At 39.6% G+C, this 21,379-nt stretch overlaps 2 protein-coding genes across 3 annotated transcripts; both read right to left on the bottom strand.

The window, feature by feature from the left end:
- Window positions 1–2,532: 2,532 nt before the first annotated feature.
- Window positions 2,533–5,073, bottom strand: LOC138623337 (serine/threonine-protein kinase pim-1-like). The gene is made up of 6 exons (XM_069702805.1): window positions 4,421–5,073; window positions 4,287–4,334; window positions 3,986–4,195; window positions 3,130–3,307; window positions 2,830–3,003; window positions 2,533–2,702 (listed from the first exon to the last, which is right to left on the bottom strand). Exons 1-6 carry the CDS (start codon window positions 4,481–4,483, stop codon window positions 2,590–2,592), a joined length of 786 nt encoding a protein of 261 aa, XP_069558906.1. The 5' UTR covers window positions 4,484–5,073; the 3' UTR covers window positions 2,533–2,589.
- A 1,971-nt stretch (window positions 5,074–7,044) lies between these two features.
- Window positions 7,045–17,718, bottom strand: LOC138623336 (centriolar coiled-coil protein of 110 kDa-like). 2 transcript variants are annotated; one of them, XM_069702803.1, is made up of 15 exons: window positions 17,560–17,718; window positions 16,581–16,788; window positions 15,497–15,625; window positions 13,690–14,890; window positions 13,395–13,516; window positions 13,049–13,223; window positions 12,368–12,477; window positions 12,022–12,138; window positions 11,756–11,857; window positions 11,565–11,681; window positions 11,049–11,122; window positions 10,881–10,946; window positions 10,700–10,759; window positions 9,223–9,282; window positions 7,045–8,822 (listed from the first exon to the last, which is right to left on the bottom strand). In XM_069702803.1, exons 2-15 carry the CDS (start codon window positions 16,740–16,742, stop codon window positions 8,747–8,749), a joined length of 2,571 nt encoding a protein of 856 aa, XP_069558904.1. In that variant the 5' UTR covers window positions 16,743–16,788; window positions 17,560–17,718; the 3' UTR covers window positions 7,045–8,746. The 2 variants fall into 2 exon arrangements, with proteins under 2 accessions (XP_069558904.1, XP_069558905.1); XM_069702804.1 differs by lacking the exons at window positions 7,045–8,822; window positions 9,223–9,282 and adding an exon at window positions 9,525–10,372.
- Between the last annotated feature and the right edge of the window lie 3,661 nt (window positions 17,719–21,379).

The following is a 21,379-nucleotide window of genomic DNA, read 5'->3' as shown; positions in this document are numbered from 1 at the left end:
AGACGCACCAGAATAACTTGTGCCCTAGAGAGGTGCTCTGTCTGCGTGTTTGTAAGTTTTGGGGTTCTAAAAAAAACTGTCCTAGACCAAAGACTGTATACCTTAAAGTTTGCCCAGTCCTGTCGTTGTGGGTGGTGGTAACACTTGTAACTCACTCCATCACCTCAGCAGAAAACAAGTTTGAATACCAAGAGTGTATGTGATTACATCTGCAGTACAGTAAAATGAAAGGGTCACAGCGCTTGAAGAGGCATTTTCTCATTACATATGACCGGAGAAGCAAGCAGTGAGGCGACATTTTAAATGCAATAACAATCCACTTATAGAAGGACACTGTCGCACTGCCACCTAGCACTAACATATACACACAATTCTCAATAATATTGTATATTTGTTGAGTAAGATTGTGATTATTCTTTGTCACAGACACATTGTCATCTTTATTTTCAATTACCTTTTAAACCAACTCAGCTTGGGTGAAAAAACCCATGACAACATAAAAAAATTTCTAAATAATATCAAATAAAGCAAATGCTCACCTGTCCGGATCCTGGATAGTGTGTGTGTGTGTTTTATCTGTTAATTGGAGTGTGGTGAGATCTTGTCGGAACAAAGTGGTGACCTGGATGTGGAGTGGATCCGTCCTGCTGATTGGTGAGATGCTCTTCTGCGTATCTGATGAGCGTTGTCTGCTCATAGAACATCCATCGACTGTTTGTCCCACAAACAATTCTTTCTCGCATAGATGTGCAAAAAAAACCTTCCAATCTGTATAAACAGGAAAACATTTGATCATTATCTATTCAATAAAATATTTCAAGATATGAAAATAATGTTTGTCAGAAACCCAAACTTGTGAATTTATAATATCTTCGAGATTACTATGAATTCAATCGTCTTCGCTATTTCAAATGTGATCTGGTACAATCAGGCCACACAGCAACCGGCTGTGACCAGCTTTTTCCTTAATTCACGGGGTTTTTTCAATCAAGTTTTACTCAGTAATTGTCTCATTAAGTGGTTTACAACAACGTAAAACACTAAAGGTAAATGGCGGGAATTTTTACCAAGAGAACATCTCACTCTTTCTAACTTAATAGTATATTGTCAGCTCGCACAGCATTTGCAGCACTCAACATACACTCACCGCAGAATGAAAAGCATGGTCATTAAATCCTCTGCAGGATTTCCATCGTTACTCCTTATAACTTACTTGGGATGGATTTCATTCAGAAGTTCGTTTTGAACAAACTTTTTGTTCTGCTTTTACAGTATAATCTGGCAAACTGTGGATCAGCTCATTTGTCACTTACATCATTTTCAATGATTTGCTAGTTAATGAATCTGTCTCATTTACAGTAGGGAAATTATGATATTTGTTCATAGGCTACAAATTGTTAAAGAAATACAATTTACTATTTTTCTAAATGCAACACCCAGCATGGAGCATGAGGCCATGGCCATGTGCCAAGTATGAGGACACACTTGGTGACTATAGCTACAGTCCCCCCCCCCTCGTACAAGCTGTGATACAGTTTTAATAGGATGCAGCCTTTCCATGGACACCAGTCAGTTTAAGGTACATAGTCACTTTTTGGCACAACAGTGGGAAACATTCTTGTTCTTTTTGTTTTCTCTCTGCATTTTTATCACTGCCCTCTGCTAGACAAAAACAATGGCTATTGCAGATGGTCTGGGAATAAACTCATTCTAGTCATTGTAGAGTACTTTGAGTTGGTTGTATTGTGCAGGAAAGTATCTATGAGAATTTAAGAGCTATTCGTCCTTACATTCCTGATTTTACAGATTTTAAGTCTTAAGCTTTTTACCTTGCAGCACAATGGCGGTTACTTAATTGTAATTGTAGTGCTAACAGTGATACAAAACTATCTATAAAAATTTCACAGGTCTCCAGACCTGAACACTTTTTATTGGAACTACTCTACTAAACAAATATTCCGTATACAACTGTAAAAGCTATTAACAGAGACACTCCATGTGGCACAGCCATGGTTTTTTTTCTGTATAGTTTGATGCTGAATCAGTCAGATCATGGTCTGCCAGGAGCGAGATAGGTTTGTTTTGCTCTACCTCCTTGTAACCAAACTATATATTCAAGATAAAATAAAATCTGATAAAACATAGGTTACTGAATGAATATCAGTAACATTGACATGGTTTAAAGTGTAAAAGAAAGTAAACTATTCCCTGTAAAGTTAACAGTCCCTCTCAAGTATATTCCTAAATTGCTCAAGAGATACTTTAGACAGGGCTTGAAATACTTTTATTTCCTTTTCATTTCTGTTGTTAAATTGGAAGCCAGTGCAGGAAAGATTTAATTGTTTTTTAGTGTCTTTACAGTTTTTGTAAAGGCAGTATCATTTAAAAAAATCTATCTCCAGTCTTTATCTTGGTTAAGCAACTAATCCAATTATTTGAATTACTTATCTGTTAAAGCATTCATCATGGAAAAGAAAATGCAGACCATTTCAAGTTGTTTGGCTTCAAAATGTATTTACATATTTACAGTATTTACATATTCAAATCCAAAGAGAGATGGAAGGTCTTTATGGAGCTGGTGGGAGTTGTTCAGGGTTGAGTGGGGTTCAGGATTGTTAACCACGGGTGCAGCTGCATCTCCTTCAGGGTTACACGCTCTTCAGGGTTCAAGGCCAAACACGCCTTTAACAAATCCTGGCAGTCTGAGAAGGGAAATTAGAGCATTAGAGCAAAGCAAAGATCAGGGTGGAAGCTGCAGTGATTTGTTGGAAGGTGAACAAGTATTACCACCAAAACTCAGGTGGTGCACTAATGCCGGTGCCATCTTACCTTGGGAAAGCTCTTTATTGACTTCCATTTCATTTTGGATGAACTCAGTAGTGTTAAACTGTTCGTATCCATCCAGCATTTCAAACATAATCGCACCCAGCTGCCAGACTGTGGTGGGCTCAGCTCTGTATATTCCATGTTTGTAGAACTCTGGAGGAATGTATGCGGACGTTCCTACATCACACAGACAGATTGATGGAGACAATAAAGGATAAGAAGCATGCAAAGATGTGAATAAAAGTCATGACTGCAGAGATCAAAAGGTGAATGAAGAGCAGCAGCAGAAGATAGACGTCTTACCAGAGAAGCGTTGGTATGTTTTTTTCTGTATGATGCAGCCACATCCCAAATCTATTACCCACACTCGGGGGACATCGGAGCCAATTTGGATGAGAATGTTTTCGGGCTTAAGGTCACGATGAAAGACTCCCACCGAGTGCATAATTATGGCTGCGTCCACCAGCTGCTTCATGATGTCCTGAGACAGAGACAAAGTTTGGGTGGTACTGATTCAAAGTTTTAAATTCATTTGCATTCACCAGTTGTTGCACAAAGTGAAGCAAAAAATAAATCTTTCAAATTGAGCGTAAACTTTGTGCTCATGATAGCAAGCTCACAGCCAACATCAGTAGAGTTTGTTCATTGGCTTTTTGGAGTAAATCATCACCGACTGCAAATGACTGATGCTGATACTGAATTTCATAATATTCTTCAACTGCGAAGATGAGTAGTGAATTTTATCAAATTATTAATATGTATATAAACCTGAATTTTCCTGTTGGATACCACTTTTTAATATGATTTTCTTTGGACATTTTTTTTTTTTTTTTTTACAAAAGTATAACTTAATACTTTAGTGTCTGAATTTAATCGTTGTTCAGGAGCTTTTGATTCTATCACCTGATCTTCATTAGCAGATACAGTTGTCATGAAGTTGCAGATGTTCAAATTTCTGAGCATTTTGAGGAGTTTTTGCCCACATTGTCTTGAGAAACAGAGATACTAAATTATTTTTTAACCTTAGAAACAGCAGCTGACAACGAATATTTCACCAAATGTTCAGTTTAGTAGTTCTGGAACGTTTGATCATGTTACATGATCTTAAGGACAGCTACTGAACAGACTTGCTCTGAACACGGTCCTCCAGCTTCAGTACCTTTGCCATGCCCTCCTTCAGGGGACCATTGTTGTCATTCAAGTAGCTCAGGAGGTCCAGAGATGGGACTGGTCTTTCCATGACAAGGAGAACTTCCTCTTCCAGATCGTACCAGTCCAGCAAACGTACTGCTGCAGATGTGCCTCCACCTGTCGTTTTCATCATGAGGAGCACTTCCGTGGGGATCCTGTACAAGTTCCCATTTAAAACCTGAAGGAAAAATTACAAATCAGAATGGCCGTGTACAAGTTCAACAGTGATTTCAGCAGTTGTTGCCGAGACATCAGATCAGATCTCTCACCATTGGATGACGATCCACATGTTCCTGAGGGATGTGTTTGATTGCCACCTACATTAAAGAATTACAAGTACTTGGGATAGTGCGGGGAAGGGTGACTGTGTGATGTGTGAATATATAGGCTATGTAATACTTACTGCTAAATTGTCAATTTTTCTGTTCCCAGCGTAAACTGAGCCGAAGCCACCTTCTCCGAGCATGTTGAGCTGGACGTACCTGGCCTCAAAGTCAGCTATACACACACAAAGACAAACAGAGGAACATGCTTTACTAGACTTATGAGGAACTTTTTACATCACTACCTGGACTACCCCTTGATGCTTGAAATGAAATGTTCTTGTTCTACTGCCTAAAGGCTTCTACTGCCTTGAAGTCAATGTTTTGCAGACATGTCCTCTAGTTGAAAGTAACCCTTATAAAGCATCTTTATTTAGATGGTTATCAAGAAAAGGAAAGTCAAATTTACTTGAATTAAGTCAAATGATCTGTTAGAAAGCAATAGATGATCCATTTAAAACTAAAAACAAGGACAGATAGATTTTAAATCTATATATAAAATAATTTTACTTGGTAAGATCCACAGTTTTTGCAGTGTGCATGCTGACACTGAAGTCATGCGGTATGGTTCACAATACTAATACTGTTCCAGGTCTGAAAATATTATACTTTTAACTCAAAGTCCACTTACTGGCATGTTTAAAAGCCACAGATGTTTTGGCATCTGTCAGTAAATAGAATTTGCTCAGATGTTATGAAAATTGCACAGCTTTTGTACTGCCATCACATTTCATGACAACTAAACAGATTCCATCCACTGAGGAACTCCACAACATGTAGAAAGTTCTGAAAAAACCTCAGTGGAGCCTTGAGTGTTTTTGTTGTGCTCCAGTTTCAACACATTAAACTGGCTTCTTTTTTTTAATAAATCATTACAGCTAGAAAATTCTGTATAAATTGATTGTATATTTTTTAAATTACAGTTGGCTCAAAATCATTAAATTAACATTCTGACAAATGATTATTTGATTTATTGATGAGGATTAGATAAGGAGATTGAGTCCTCTCTCTCTCTCTCTCTCTCTCTATATATATATATATATATATGAGTATATTTACTCATATAGACACACACACACACACACATACACACGCGCGCGCACACGCACACGCGCACACACACAAACTATATGCCATTTCTTTTATCTGTACAGAAACCCAAGAGTAAGAAAGGATAAATGGTAGTTTTACAGGAGGTTATGTGCCAGGCCGTTACTTGGCTGGGTCGTTGTCAGGAGTGGCTGATATGCCCACACACAAACCACAGCACAGTCTTCTTTCACACTATTAGCTCACCTCTGCTGGTTTTGACTGAGTAGGGTAGACTTATTTGTCTGGAGGTCGAGGCACCTGTCACAACCACCTTGGTGACTTCACTGGTGCTGGTGTCCGTGATGTGGTTTTCAGCCCTCTTTCTTTTGCTGGGTGTCTCTCCTTCGGAGCTAGCCGTTCTCTTGAGGCCCTTTGCCATCACATGCCACACTGGGACCTCAGTGGAGTTACTCACATCCACATTGTCGCTGTGACCCCTCAGCTTTTTTGGGGGGGGCTCTCTTTCTGTTGTGGCCCGTTGGCTATCACAGCGTCCACTGCCACCACAGAGGATGGTTTACTGGGCGAACCCTGTTTTATGCTGGCCGGCTTTATGATGGTTGCCATGCAGCTGTCCTTCCTCAAGCCATGGCTGGGCTCAGTGGTTCTGCCACTGCTCTCTACAAATATTAGAAATCCAGTGAGCATCCCCTTTTTGTTGGAAATCTTTCCCCAGACTGGATGTTAAATAAATGGTTCTTCAAAAATCAGCATCTCGTTCAATGTCATGTTTTGTAATATTAAACATTTTGAACTTAAACTATTGTTCAGCATACGGTTTGGTGGAAGTTTGGGAAAGTATAGATTTACTCGTGAATTGTACTGAACTACTTGAGTCTTCCAGTTCACTTTGGTCAATATTGTTTTACTTCCTTAGATTAATTAGACAGCTATACTATTACAATAATTACACATATAAAGTACTCGGAGTCAATAAAAATAAGTTAACAGTAATTATATTTTAGTTATATGATATTTAAAATACACAAAAGCAATCTTGTGTAATGAATACTTTTACTTCACCTTGTGAAATTATATTATCATCACAGTGCAAATAAACTGATTAGGTCATTTCTGTCTACAATTGAATCATAAAAAAAATATTTTCTTCAAACAGGTGAAAAAATCTGACCATGTAGTGAACATATTTCATCCTGTTTCCAATAACACTTCTTCCTACGTCAAAGATACAAGTGTACAAAATATTCAAAACAGAAATATCTGCATTGGAAAATGGTTGAAATGGTTTTGCACAAGCAGATTTTTAACTTGCTTTAAGAAAAATACACAAAATGACTTGATAAGAGGTGTTTTGCATTGTCTGGGGAGCAGCAGTAACTCTTGATCAGAAGTTCACACTGACCTGAATTGTTTTCAGAGGCCAGAGAGTGAAGTGTCTCTAACGTCTTCACATCCATGTTGATTCATAAGTTTTCTCAAAACGAATGAGAAAATGTGTGTTATGACCAGGGTTCTGTTCTGTGATGTCACAATTAGAATGCAGGTTGAAATATAACTAATGAGAAGAAGTTTCCTTAAGTTCTTTGTCTAAAAGCACAAATAAAAGTATATAAAATAACAAAATAGACAAAGTGAAAAAGTGATCAGAATAGTTAATTAAATATCTTTTTAATTTAAAGAAAACATTTTCAATAGATACATTATATGTTTTGGTTGTGTCTATATACTGGAAACTACATGACGCATGAAGTTGTGAATGGTTTTGTGAATGTGTAAACATTTTGTACATTTTTAAAAGTTAATATTTAAAATTAAGTCAGTGATATTGGATGACTACATTCATTCATTCAGCTGCATCATGATACAAGTTTTTATTAGTGGAAGAGCTCATTGCCTCTTCCATGTGATCTAGAAATGTGTCCCTTTCTATATACACTGAGAGTGGCTATAATATGGAGCAATTTTTGCAAGTGAAAGTGATTACTGCGAGTTCTGTTCTTGTCATTGCAATACCTGGTGCATAAACAACATTGTAATCAAAGACTGCTTGAAATGTGATTGTAAAAAGTTTTGAGGCGGTTTCTTTAGTCTTGGATTCATGGTAGTGGTTGCAATGGATTCAATTTATTGTTCAGTTTGTAAGCAAAAATTACAAAAAATAAAGAGGATCCCTAGTAATTTCTGAAAAACAAACTACTTCTCCACTGTGTATGTTAATGCCAACAGCAGCACATCGTGAGTTCTTTCACTGTAATTTATTCCCTTGCGTTCCCCTGAGCCAGTTTCAGTGTATCTTTATACTCCATCATAAATATATATCCATAATATTAAAGAAATTTCAGAATTTATTCAGGTCATATATGACAATTTGGCATTTTGAATAAAAAGAACGTTTTTAAAAGCAAACTTCACATCCAGTAATTGTGTTCTTTCTGAGAAAGAAATCAACATAACAGAAGTATTAAGTCAATGTGGCACTGCAGTGAACAAGTGACTTTACCAATTCATTAACATGTGGTTATATAATATGTTTACATAAATGTAATTTTATGACGAGGCTGACCTTTATTTTTAGTCTTAATCATTGTTAATCATTTACTTTTACTCACTTTGTGTCGAAAGGAAACTCCCACACTGAATGTCTGGTGTGTATCTCCAGTTGTGTGAAGCTACATTTATGCAAGTGTGAATACAAATAGATATTTTTTCATTTTGCATTGATTTAAGCCAAATGTCGAAATGCACTAAAGTGAGTTAAAGTAGTATAAACTCAGTACCTTTAAATAAACAAAGCACAAATAGGTACTAAAAGCCCTTGAACAAAAATACCTAAAGTGAATTATACACACTTAAATACTGCATTTATATATTCATAATTGGTAATTTATGTACAGCTATAAGCACTTCATGTTTATGAAGACAACTGGTATATAGGCATGCTCAAATATTACAGATAGCAAAGGCATAGTTCTTAGGCACAGATATTTTTTTTTACTTATTTACATTTAGCCTGTGACCTTCTTCTGGCTTGCACTTAGATACAGCTACTTATTTTTTCCTTTACAAAAAAAAGCACCTGTTTTAGAAATAAACACTCCAGACCCATGAGAGTCTCATTATACCAAGCAGTTGTTGACGCAAAATTATTTTAGCAAGCAGCAACAGTCAAAACATTAGCACTGTGAAAATATATATCAGTGGGTAAAGGGTGGTCGTGAATACAATCATTAAAATTTCAGAAGGTAGATTAAAGACAATTAAAATAGCAGCATTGACTTGTGTTTCAGTGGTGCAAGGTTTGTAATAAAAGACTAAAAATTCAAGTCCACAGGTCAGGTATATTGTGTCTCATGTTAACCCAGAGAGTGTTGCTTCTTCAGGCTGTCTGAGCGCCTCACTCTCTCCTCTGGAGTCTTCCTGTACCAGCTCCTGAGAGGAAACAACTACTGTCATATTGTGTTGACTTTAAAGACGTCAGTTAAATCTATATTCTTCTGAAGACTGTTGCCTTGAACAAGAGGTGATTAAAATGATGTTGGAATTCAAATTCATTATTTGAAACAACAAAACCCAACTAATCCACAAGTTACCAAAATATCTCATCAACTACTGTGTTTATGCTGATCAGTGATATAAACAAAGCATAAAACATACAAGGTTTAAGGTATTGTAAATCAGGATAAAAGCAACACGATGACCCAATACATGTTTTCAGGAGTGGAGTAAGTGATATATCTCAATATTAATTACATTTGGATGTGTGTGTTTTATAATAGCAGGATAAGGCCCCTTTTCAATTGCAAAATTTTTGAAGCAAATATAAACTCACCCTTGGCGGTTGAGCTGGCTTGGGACAGGAGAATTTTGGCCTTGGCTTGGTTTCATGACTCTGGGAAAGGAAAAAAAAAGACTGGCTTTTAATGTGTGACAGGTGTCAGCGGCAATCACAGCTTGAAATCTCTGTAAACAGTCTCAGAATGAACGCTCTCTTCAACTAATTACCTGGATGTGACATCATCAATGTCATTCAAAAGTCATATTTTTTCTCCTCATTTTGTACGTGTAGAGAAAAATATCTCAACCAAGTCCTGATTCTGTTCATTTCACAAAAGATGTTTTTTTAAAAAAAAATTTTTACTAGCTTTTTGGTCAGGGGGTTATCATTCGTATTATCATTTTTCTTTCATTATTGTTCAAGAAAAGTAATAATATGTTTATATATTTTGAAGCAGTGGAGTCACCATACAAACCCAACGATTACACATATCCTCACTTAACACTACTGCTGGTGTTGCTGCAGTGTTCACTGTTGATTAGAAGTCACAGCAAGACTGAAAAAAGTTAGATCACAATGAGAAAGGATAAAAATATTTGTGGTCTGGCATAAGGCAATGACTAACACATCTTGTGTTCAGTAAATGGCTTCATGTTAGTTTCTCTTTTGGATAAACAGTTTGCACTTGTTTTGGATAAAGTTGTTTGCCCTGGTTGCATGCAACGAGTAAGCTGCCACCCACCCCTAACTCACAAATAGGACAGGAACGATTTCAAAATCCAAATGGCTCTGCTAAAAAAAGAACTAAAGATGTGACTTTGTGATTACAACATCAAATATATGATATGAAAGTGGTGAATTCAGAAGAACGCTTGCAAGTTTGTATAGGGCTGGTTTCTGCGTTTTAACAATCCAAGTCAAGACTGTTGTAGATTTGGTCAAAAAAGTTAATGTGTCATTTTGTATTTCTTCAATAAATTCAGTAGATAATCATAATATATCTTGGTTTTGGACGGTAGATTAAAGACAAGTCAAATAGCAGCATTGACTTGTGTTTCAGTGGTGCAAGGTTTGTAATAAAAGACTGATAATTCAAGTCCACAGGTCAGGTATATTGTGTCTCATGTTAACCAAGAGAGTGTTGCTTCTTCAGGCTCTCTGAGCGCCTCACTCTCTCTCCTCTGGAGTCTTCCTGTACCAGCTCCTGAGAGGAAACAACTACTGTCATATTGTGTTGACTTTAAAGACATAAATTAAATCTATATGTTACTGTAGACTGTTGCTTTAAACAAGAGGTGATTAAAAGGATGTTGGAATTCCACTTCATTCATCAGTGAAATCAGTCAAATATAAACATAAAGCATAGAGCATAAAACCTACAAGGTTTAAGGTATTGTAAATCAGGACAAAAGTAACATGACCACCGAATCCAGGTTTTCAGGAGTAGAGTAAGTAATATCTCTCAATATAAATTAGATTTGGAGGATAAGGCCCTATTCAATTGCAAAAATTGTGAAACAAAAAAACTCACCCTTGGCGGTTGAGCTGGCCTGGGGCAGGAGAATTCTGGACTTGGTTTGGTTTCATGACTCTGAGAAAGGGGAAAAAAAAAAAAAAGAATGAATGGATATTAAGAACTATATGACCAAGAAAATGTAAAACCCTAAATCAAATCAAATGTGATAATAAAATCCCACGGCTGTGTTTGGCACCTGTTGGTAGTGGGGCTCTTTGGCTTCTGCTGCATCTTCCGAGCCTGTGCTGGGGATTCACCAACCCTGAAGGATTGAAATATAGAATAAAACACTGCTGATCACGAGACTTCAGCATAGAAATCATGAACATCTAAAAAGGCGGAGTTATTTTTCCCCCCATCTTACCTCTTTTTCCGGTCCAGAGACCTCTGTGTGGCAGCAGAGAGAACCATTCTCTCTTTGGGGCTCTTGGCTTTCTCCTGAAGGATAATCCATAGTTTATGATGAAAACACAAATATTGATAGCATAACACAAAGCACGTGATAAGGTTGTTATAAACCAGTTTGTTCTCTGTAAATCACTTGGCAATGAAGGTGCCATATAAGAAATACAGCTTATTGTGGTTGTTATCACCATTAGCCACCATTTCTCCATTGGTGGCATTTAGTGGTGCTGGCAGTAATGCATAGCAAATCATGTATTAATGAAAATAAGACAAACAATGCGTGTGTGTGAATTCATACCTTGGTGAACACCATACAAATGCATATCAAGCTACAATATTAACCCCTCAAAGCATGAACCTCAAGTTTACAAGTCCATAGTCAGACATAGACAAGTGAACATTTGCCTGAATTGTCTTTCCATGTCTTCCGATTAATTATGGTTTGATTGATTATTGGTTTATATTTTCAGGTTACCATGTCTCGGAGCTTCCTCTCTGCACGGAGCTCCCTGTCCTGTTGCAGCAATGCTAAGTGATCCCCCACAGGCATTTCAAAGAAGATGTCATGGATGTCATACAGGGCTGCTCGTAACTGAGGGACAAAAGAAACGCACTTAAACACAAAGAAAGTTGGCCCTCAGCTGGCTGTACACTGCGGAGTCATACCTGGGCTCTAACTCTCTCCTGCAGGGACATATCTTGTGGTGAGTAGGTGCCTTTCTTCTGAGGGGCTTCAGTCTGAAATGAACGGATGAACTCCTGTGTATCCTGAGGACACATACATACAGAACACATTTATAATCGTAAGCTTTTTCCCAGTCACTAACATTATAATAATTTTATGAAATAACTCTTATACTCATATTGGTGTTTTTGATTAATTGAGCACCTTTGTTGTATTTTGGTGTTGATGTGAGAAAGAGAAATTTTACCGCAATGGTTTGGCGCAGGTGTTTGACTTTCTCTGTTTTGAGCAGTCTGCGTGTGAGGAAGCCGCGGATGATGGCACCAATTCGAGAGAATGCTCTCTGCTGCTCAGCTGTCAGAACCTGGAGATCACAACAAGGAAACAAGAAGATGGGAATGTTATGCTAGAGAAGGTTTGAGTAGGATAAATTCCAAAACCAAATGTCCAGACTGCAACATACTTACATACATAAGGGGCAAATATAATATTTGACTTATAAATATATATTCAAGAGCACTTTAAATACTATCATTATTTTTATAATAAATAACAGTGCATCATATTTATCTTCGAAGACAGATTGGACCTACCAGACTCAGCCTCGCCCGAGGTTTGCCAGCTGCCCAAGTGGAGCCCCACAGATAAACAGGAGGCTGGATGGAGGGAGAGGATACACTAGAAGCGACAGGACTGGGAAAACCTGGAGGAAGAAACATGAGTTATTTTTAATTCAACCACGCATCTAGAACTTTTTCCTGGGCTCAATTCTGGTGTCAGAGTCTGTAAAATGATCTTCTACAAAACATTTAAATATACAGTATTATGTGTATGACCTATAAGAAAAGACAAGGAAATACTAACAAACTACAAACAGAAAAATACATCTACATGTAGATTGCATTGTCTTTCACGCTCCGTCCTGTCAGTTATTTTGCCTTTTCTAACACTCCTCTGTTTTATCAGTAGGTTAATATTCAAGATCCATAGCTCTGATGAGATTACGTGGACACTGTAATTGTTAAACGCCTACAAAATAATAGTTTTATCTTGTTTAAATATTTAAAAGAAGGGCAAGTCAAACAGTTTTGAATATAGTAATAATAATAATAATTGAATATGGACAAAAATCCACAATATTACATTTTAGGTTTTCAAAAAGGGGCAGTGACAAATGCAAGTTAGGATTCCTTCAGTAAAATGCACAATGATACTCGCTTATCCCTAAACATGTAGTCTGACAAACTTCAGCGCAGCCATAAGTGAAGGGGTACCTATACTGTGTCCAGGTGATCGCTCAGATGGTGTGTGGGAGGGGCTTAGTCCTGGGCAAGAGGGGCTCATGACGGTGCAGCTGTCACTCACAGACCTGCAATTCCAGCCGCAAGTATCCGCACTTAGAGGTCGCACACACCCCTGTTCCTTCAGTCTTCTCTCTTGTTCTAGCTCCTACACACATGCATACAGCATACACAGACACATCCATTATCTATACCTGCTTTATCCCGCTGTATAATTACAAAAATGATCTCTTTTGCTCTGAAGCAAGAAACACAGAAAGTGAAATAGAAAATTGACACATCTGCAACTTCTAGATAGTGTGTGATTCCTTGTTCTGACCAGACGGAGGTGCTGTTGCTCTTTCTCCTGCTCAGCGAGGAGCAGAGACATCTGCAAGGCATGTTCCTCATCTAGACGCCTTTGCATGTTTTCCCGGGCCTGCGCTCGCCACTTGGTCTCCTCTGTAGATGAGCATTGAGATTTTACCATTTCAAGGTTTTATTCATTTAACATACGAGTTGCAATGGAAGAAAAAGTGATTTCAATGGGAACGGTGCAATTTAACAACAATAATAATAATAATATTTTTTTTTAAAGTGTGCATCACACTGTTGTACTGTTCAAGTTCACTCACCTGTCTTGCTGGCTTGTGTCTCTGCTGCATTTCTGAGGACAGTTGGTGTTTTCCTGCCAATGTTTGGCCCCTGCAAATCGTCAGGCTCCATCCTGAGCGTGACCTGGCCCAAGTCTGAAGTCACACGGGACCTCAGCAGATTTGGTGAGGGATTCTCTACCTCGTACGATTGGTTTAAGGGGACTGCAGGAGTTCGCCTATTTGTAGCCAACCACGTTACTCCTGCCATGAAGCGAGGGACCCTTTCCTGGCTGCGGTCTATGTGCTCAAGGTAGGTGTGCAGCTGGCTGTCCAGGGTGTGGCAGCGCCGGCGAAATCCTGTAGCCAAATGGTCATGATGGCCCATTGAGCTGGGCACGGAGGCACTATCAGGGCTACAGGTCTCCTGCATTGGACTGGTACCACAGTGACTGGATCGACGGTCACTGCTCCTGCTAAAATCTTCCCCCCCCGCTGAGCCCCAGTGGCCGGAGGACACTGAAGCCCCTGATGGATCTTCTCCCCAATCTGCCATGCCAGCACCTTCCCCTGATCTTCCTGGGCTTCGAGGGATGAGGTCAGCTGGGTCGATGGGGAACGATATGTGTATGTTCCCTGTTGAAACTGGGCGTGGTCTGCGTCTCTGGGGACGGGGACTAATGCTGGACTCCGGACTGGGGAGGCAAGCGTACCGTTCTGGTAGACTAGGTGAGAGGCAGACAGACTTTTGAGCATTGAGGTCATACAGGGCTTGATGCTGGCTCTGAGGTGGGCCAACAGGGCTGTGGTGCAAGCTGAATCCAAACTCGACGCCCGTCTCCCCCGCAGGGCTGCTGATCTCCTCCTCCTCGACACAGACAGTCTCGGGCGGGGGAGTCTGGCTGATTGTGTGGACAACTTTTGATCCCTGCTGACTCTGCTCCCTCTTCACGTACTCCCTTGATCTCTTAAGAAGGCTGTCCAAACTAATGTCCTCTTCCTCCTCCTCTTCCTCTTCCTCCTCACTCTTCTCTTGACTCTCTGCCTTCACTTCCTTCACTGTTCTGTAACCATTGACGACGGGGGTCTCGGAGCGTGGAGTGACGGGCCGATCATTTGTCTGAAGCCCAAATCCGGAGTCTCTGGGAAGCCCAGGTGAGTCAGTGACCAGGGTGTAGCCACTGACTGTCGCAGATTTAGGATCTGGCAGCATGTCGACGCCGTCAACCTGTACCTCATGTACCTGTGCAAGACAACAAGTTATTATTAACAATCGTGAAATACCTGCTAACCAGCTGATGACATTATTTGCCATATTTCACCAAAGCTTTTTTGATTTGCGGCATTCATCAATGACATACAAACAGTGGTAACAAGACAAAATACTGATCGCATTTATTGAAAGACAAATTTCTTAAGCAGAGCAGATTTTCAAATTAGCAACATTACTTTGTTGAATTGACACAACAGGGCCATCATCCAGTATTAATAGCACAGCCTGCTGGAGAAAGTGTTTAGTCAGACAACCTCTATTCAAGTCTGAAAATGTCACTAGAGATTGTGGGACGGACTGCAATTCAGTTTTTGTGGTACATCTCGTTACTGACACACAGACCTATTTAACATATCCATTCAGCATATTTTATGAAAAGATACACAGAACGAGGCATGTTACTTTATCTTTTGTGAAATCCATGTTATACAATTTTGCATGTGGCATATTTTGTCAACGCTCAGCGTGAGCCTCCATAATAGTGTATTCACAAAATGTGTTGAATCCCTTTTTCTGCTAAATCCTCCTTCCACATCACACCGGGGCCTGTGACCAGGACTGAACTGTGTTACTGACCTGAGCTTGAGCCAGTATGCCCTGAACCCGGGCCAAAAGCTTGTTTCTCTGCCGGTTCTGTCTGTCCACCTCCAGCTGGATCGCCTTTCGTCTGTGGCCACACATTTCACTCCGCTGCTCTGCACTCAACTGGAAAGAGGACAATCTTATCCACATCCTCGCATATGAGAAAAGATTAATTCAGAATGTCTTGACAGAGTTTTTCCAACTTACAAAATACATGCCTTTGGAATATTTTGAAAGCAGCATATTTTTTCCTTTTTCATTTGTAGGTGGAAGAAATCTTCAACAACCCTCAGCCTCACATTGGCCTCTCCATCATCTGACTGTTCCTGAAGACTCATTTTGTCAGGAGTCACGAGCAGATGGATTTCTCCAGATAACATTAGACAGCCTTGATGTCCCTCGTCATCAATTGTGTGCTCTGCCAACTGCTGATCTAATAGACCCTTTCTTTTACAGCAGACATTTTGACTTGTCTTAGCAGGAAAAACACAGGTGAGGCAAATTTTGTTAACCGAGGTTCAGTTCCATTAATTGCGCCAGTAAGCCATTGACAGTGAGCATTACACAATAAAAGGATACTGGAAGAAGCTCTCCTAAATGTTATGTTGTTTTTAATGTTATGACTGGTGCTTTCCCTGCTATGACAAGCCTAAAAGTCTGAGGACAGTTTGGCAGCCTTTACGTTCCAGATATGTGTCAAAGAGAAATCTTTAATTCAATTTAAACTGTGAGTAGGTATCTCATATATGTTTTAGGGTGTTATAATATGGAGAACCAAAGGAGTCTTATAACACCGTTGTCATTGTTACTGTTGAGAGGGGTGAGAAATGCTTCCCGTTACCATGCAGCATAGAGATACATAAACACAGCTACAGCAGGAGAGTAACAGATGCAGACTATTTTAGGGAGCCTCCTATGTGGCAAAGAAAATCTGGATATCAGTTAATCTGCAACCCTCTTAAAACATCCATTAACTGTGCTTTCTGTCCACTTATGATAAGGAAACTTTAAGCGGTTTTGCTTCACTTTGTGCAGACTCTTTAGGATTAGGTTTCATGCCGGTTTGCTTCTTCCTTACCAGAGGCGAAAGCACAGCTCTTCCATGGAAGTGAATGACAGAGCGAGCCTTCAGGGAACACAGTGGCTGGCATGTCTTCCTGCATTTCCTCTCCTCCTGCAGTACAACCAAACTCCGCAGGCAGAACTCCTCGTAGCTTTCCATCTCTGGACACCCGCACATCCACACCCAGAACGAGAACCACACACCATGTAGCCTCCTCACCCAGCTGTCAAAATAAATGGGAGTGTTGAGTGAGGAGTTAGAGGGACATGCACGAGTCTGCGGACATGTGAGGTTTGACTACACTGGACTGGATTGACCATCTGGGATCATAAGTGGAAAGGCAGGACTGATCGTCTGCAACAAAAGAGGATCTGTCTGTCTGCCCTCAGTGTTTTTATCACTCTCATCACATTCCTGCCATTCCTTTTCTGTCACACTTCACTGGTGACTGTTTCCCTGTGGCGTGAACACGCATACGGAGTCGAGTGTCAAATCAGTAGAATTTCTATTTTTTTTTTTGAAATGTCAGTCAGCAAATGATAGTACAGACCCCTCACAGAAATCAGGTAATGTATTACAGGGCGTTAGCCTGAACGGACAGCTGTTGTATGGATGAAATCAAAACAATGAAAATGGCTTTGTAATTACTGTCACCTTCATGGACACCTATCGGTTAAAAATCAAATCCGTCGGTTTGGTTTGAATTCACCCAAAGGACCTCAAGATTGCTGCCAGTAACCAATTGTCTTAATTAGCTTCCCCCACGCTGATCCATCCTGGTGACAGCACTGGGGAGGTGGGAATGCCTTTCCTTCTGTAATCAGCTATAACAGAGTAAGAATGATTACGACGGTTTGTGAGATATAATCTAAGTGATATCCAGTTTTTTTTGTTTTTTGTTTTGTTTTGGTATTTAGAAGCCAGAGAGGCGTTTTGGTACATATGTGCCCTGCTAAACCACAGCTGATAACGTTACACCCGTGCGTAATCTTACCTACACAATGGAGAAAAAGTAATATCTTCTTCTGCTTTGTCCCTACGGTAAGTGTCAGACACGTACGGATGTCGCAGCGAAACACAAAGTGGCGGCTTCAGGAGGTAGGCTCACGTTTCTCCTCTCATTCAATCTCGGTTTGGCCATCATCATCATCATCATCATTTTCAACTCTTCCGGGCTGCAACAGCGCCTCCTAGAACAACAGATGCAGGCGACCTGTTCTCGTTGCCTTTTTTTTTCTATCTTCAGGAATTTCATTGCCCGTTTCATTTAATCTCCTAAATTTAAATGTTTTAATATCTAACGTAGATTGCATTGTTTTTGACTGGTGTGACGACGCATGACGGGAAAGAGTCAGGAGAGAAACCAGAGGAAAAATGAAGAATGAAGACGAGAGAAATGGGGACGAGATCTGTGGCCAACATTTTGATCTGATCAGACCATTTTAAGTAGATTACAAACATAGCACTGTCCTTTAAGTGCCGTCAATTTGCATGTATAAGCGGCATTTAAATATAGTGTTTGTTCGTGCTCAGTGTTCAACAATTAATCATCTATGCAGACATATTACAATAGGCCTACTTCACTATGTTATTCATCATCTGTTTATACGCCAGCCTCGAGTTATTGGTGCTCACAGGTTTTTGTTGTTGTTGACAAATACATGAGAACCCTTCAATGTGATATAAACCTCTAAATGTTTATATACCCTACTAATTACGGAGGCTCACAAAGAGGACTTAAAGTGATACATTTAAAAAATAATTGTGATGGTATTTTTCATTACTGCAAGTTTAATCAACAGGCAAAATAACAGTTTCTGTGTCCACATTTTGCTGCTTCCCTAATCTATGGTCTGTAACTTTTCATCTTCACCTCAATGTAATAAAACCACCCTCATCAAACGCATAATAGCAAAATATGAATATAAATAAATGCAAGTTTATATTTTCAAAGAACATGACAGCTTTGTAATGACCGTATTACATATACTTATTCATTTGTTAATAAACAAGAGGGATCATATCCGTTGCAAGAAGACCACACTTAAACAGGCTTCTATTGTTTTCCCCCCCCAGGCTTCACATCACATAATTTTCATATACAGTCTATTCTTTACAATGAGACTAATGTGTAAAATACTGTCCATTTCACTCTTAGTTTGTATTTCGACAGTGGCCGCTAAGTGATGCTGTTTTATATTGGAAGCCTGTTCCACGGAGTTTGAACGCATCCCATATATGGTCATTTTTACCATATTAGGACTGCTGCGTGTGACGCGCGTGTCGCAACGGAAAATATGAGCGTGTGCGGGAAAGGCTGAACGTTAGAGCGAGCTCCTCTCCCGAAGAGTGAATGTGCAACTGCCGGCGAAGCTTTCACCGGCTGAATATACACACTGTCGACAAGTTGACCTTCAATCGGCCGCAGTCAACACGTGAGTCGTCTTAACTTCTGTTTTGGTAATGATGTCGACTGATAACGAGTGCTGTCCTCGTCTCCGATCTTAAATTCGACAGCGGGGTTCTTGGTGTTTGGGTCTGCGGGGCGGTATGTTGCGGCCATGTGTTTGTGTCTCCCTGGATTCCTCGTGTACTGTACATTATTTGCTAATAAGAATCATGACGAAGCCGTGAAGCCGACAGAGATTTGACTTCAAGCTTCTGTTTTTCCCGAACAAGTCCAGCATCAAGATGGGCTGACCGTCTTTCATTCGGTAACGATGTTGGTGCCAGTTTGTCTATGAACGATGTTAACGTACCACTTTGTCCTGCTGTATTAAATTTAAACAACGTGCGTCGGCATGTTGTGCCTTTTTTTTCCCCTCCTTGAACTTTAGCAAAGTCACGTCATCCATGAAAACTTCCGGTTTCATTTGAAGCGGCCATATACTCGCACTTTGTACCCTGTAAACGTTGTTATATTGCTCGAGTGCGCGTTAAACGTGATCATAAACCGACTTTTTGTGGCAGTTATTGCATGTGCAAGATTATTATTATTTTTTTTTTGGTTACATACTTAGCGAACAGGCTTTTGAATGTGAGGTTTTAATGCTCGTTTTAAACGCACATGCATGAGGTCTCATGAATGAGAGAAAGTCTTGATTGACAAATTTGTAAAATCTGAAAGAGGGTTTGAATAGTCCTGTTGTTCACACTTTAGCAGAGGCACAGCACACCTACGGTCTCTTGAGTCCAAAGGTCGCAGTGAGATTTGATATTTTGTCCCTCTGATTAAAGTTTACAGACTGCTGTCCAGCAGATGGCGCCTCATTCAAGACTTCATGTGTGCTCTCAGGAGTCCGGTAAAGGATTCAGATTTGGGTTTCAGTGATATCTAATGCGCCTTTGTGGATATTTTCCTCCTTCGGATGCCCGGAGGTCACAGGTCAGTTGTACAGCAGTTGCCCCTTTTTAAAGTGTTACACCGGGGAGCAGAAGATCATAGTTTTTACACCCAAGTTATGTGCAACGAGCTCTAATGTTATTTTTCTGGACTTTAGGGTCTCGAGTGTTAGTCTGTTGCAGGATGAATTAGAATATAATCCATTTTACATGATGACTGTACACAAATTCCCAGTATCTATAGCTTTTATATGACTCTGACCGGAGTAGATTATGTCGGACGATAACTGAAGACACCTAAATGGGGCCACTAATTAATAAACATACATCAGATTACATTCGCTAATATCAATGTTACAGTAGAAGCTGAATAAGTGTACTTCAAATGTGGTATAAAGTATAAAGTCACATACTTTTGACTTGAATCTTAATTGCTTTCCCGTCACTGGTTATAGCCCCTTTTCTTTCTCCCAAGATACGTACATCTTCTTCTTCCTATTTATTTGCACAAATTGCACTTCATTTACTTTTGTCTCTCCTTTTTGTGCTTGAGTACTTTTGTCAGCTCTGAATAGCACTATTGCATGCCTGTCCCTTTAGAAGGCTGTCTTTCCCTCTTCTATTGTTCTTCCTGAGGTATTCTTGTTAAATGTTTTTGTGGTTGTTTACACTTTTCTGGGCTGTTTTTTTTTCTCCCTGTATTACTTTGTTACAGGCCAAATTAAGAGGTAATGAGGTTCTTAGCAGTGTGATTATTCTTGATCCAGATTTTACTGTAAAGAAGATTGTTTGATTTGGCAGTGTGACTAGCCTGTTGCTTGAATTTATCTGCGTTGTCCGGGTTATGGAAGCTTGTTTTTATGCCATCGGTTGTCTGGTAATATTTTAACTCCCTTTTATGTTGCAGCCAAACATGAAGCACAGTGTAAAGAGAACAAAGCTTTGGGCACAGCATACTTCAGTCTGTGCTAGAGCTCGATGAAGTGCTGCGTGAAAACACACACTTACTCGTACTCGCAGATCCTGGATTTTTGCTTTTGCAGGTTGAGTGTCTGGTCTCCACTTCACAAACTTGTGATTAGTATTTATTCAGCCCTCTGTTATTGATTATTCCAATGAGCTTGTCACATTCTACATGCGTTTCATCTTACATTCCCATGATGACAGGCTCTTTTGACCAGCATTTCATTTGTTGGTTTACTTTGTACATACGCTGCTCTTTGTTTATGTCAAATGCGGTACTCCCATACTTTGTCTTTTTTTTTTTTCTTGTTAACTGTGTATCTGCTCCAGCAGCAGACTGCAGGGCCCAGTTTTTTTCTTTCTGAATGTGCAACCACAACAGCCAGTGTGGTCACTGCACTTTTTATGGGAAGTAATGATTGAACTAAGCGGTTGTGTTCTTTTACACTTTGTTTTGGATCCACAACAACCATTTTGATGGTAAAAGCAACTGCTGTGCATTTTGAGAT

This window comes from Brachyistius frenatus, unplaced genomic scaffold (genome assembly GCF_029030835.1).
Source record: "Brachyistius frenatus isolate BFR_SWC_R1_liver_20210118 unplaced genomic scaffold, ASM2903083v1 Contig_43, whole genome shotgun sequence".
In the NCBI taxonomy this organism is placed as follows: Eukaryota; Metazoa; Chordata; class Actinopteri; family Embiotocidae; genus Brachyistius; species Brachyistius frenatus.
The sequence above is the reverse complement of the archived record's forward strand: the minus strand, read 5'-3'. Positions and strand labels throughout refer to the sequence as shown.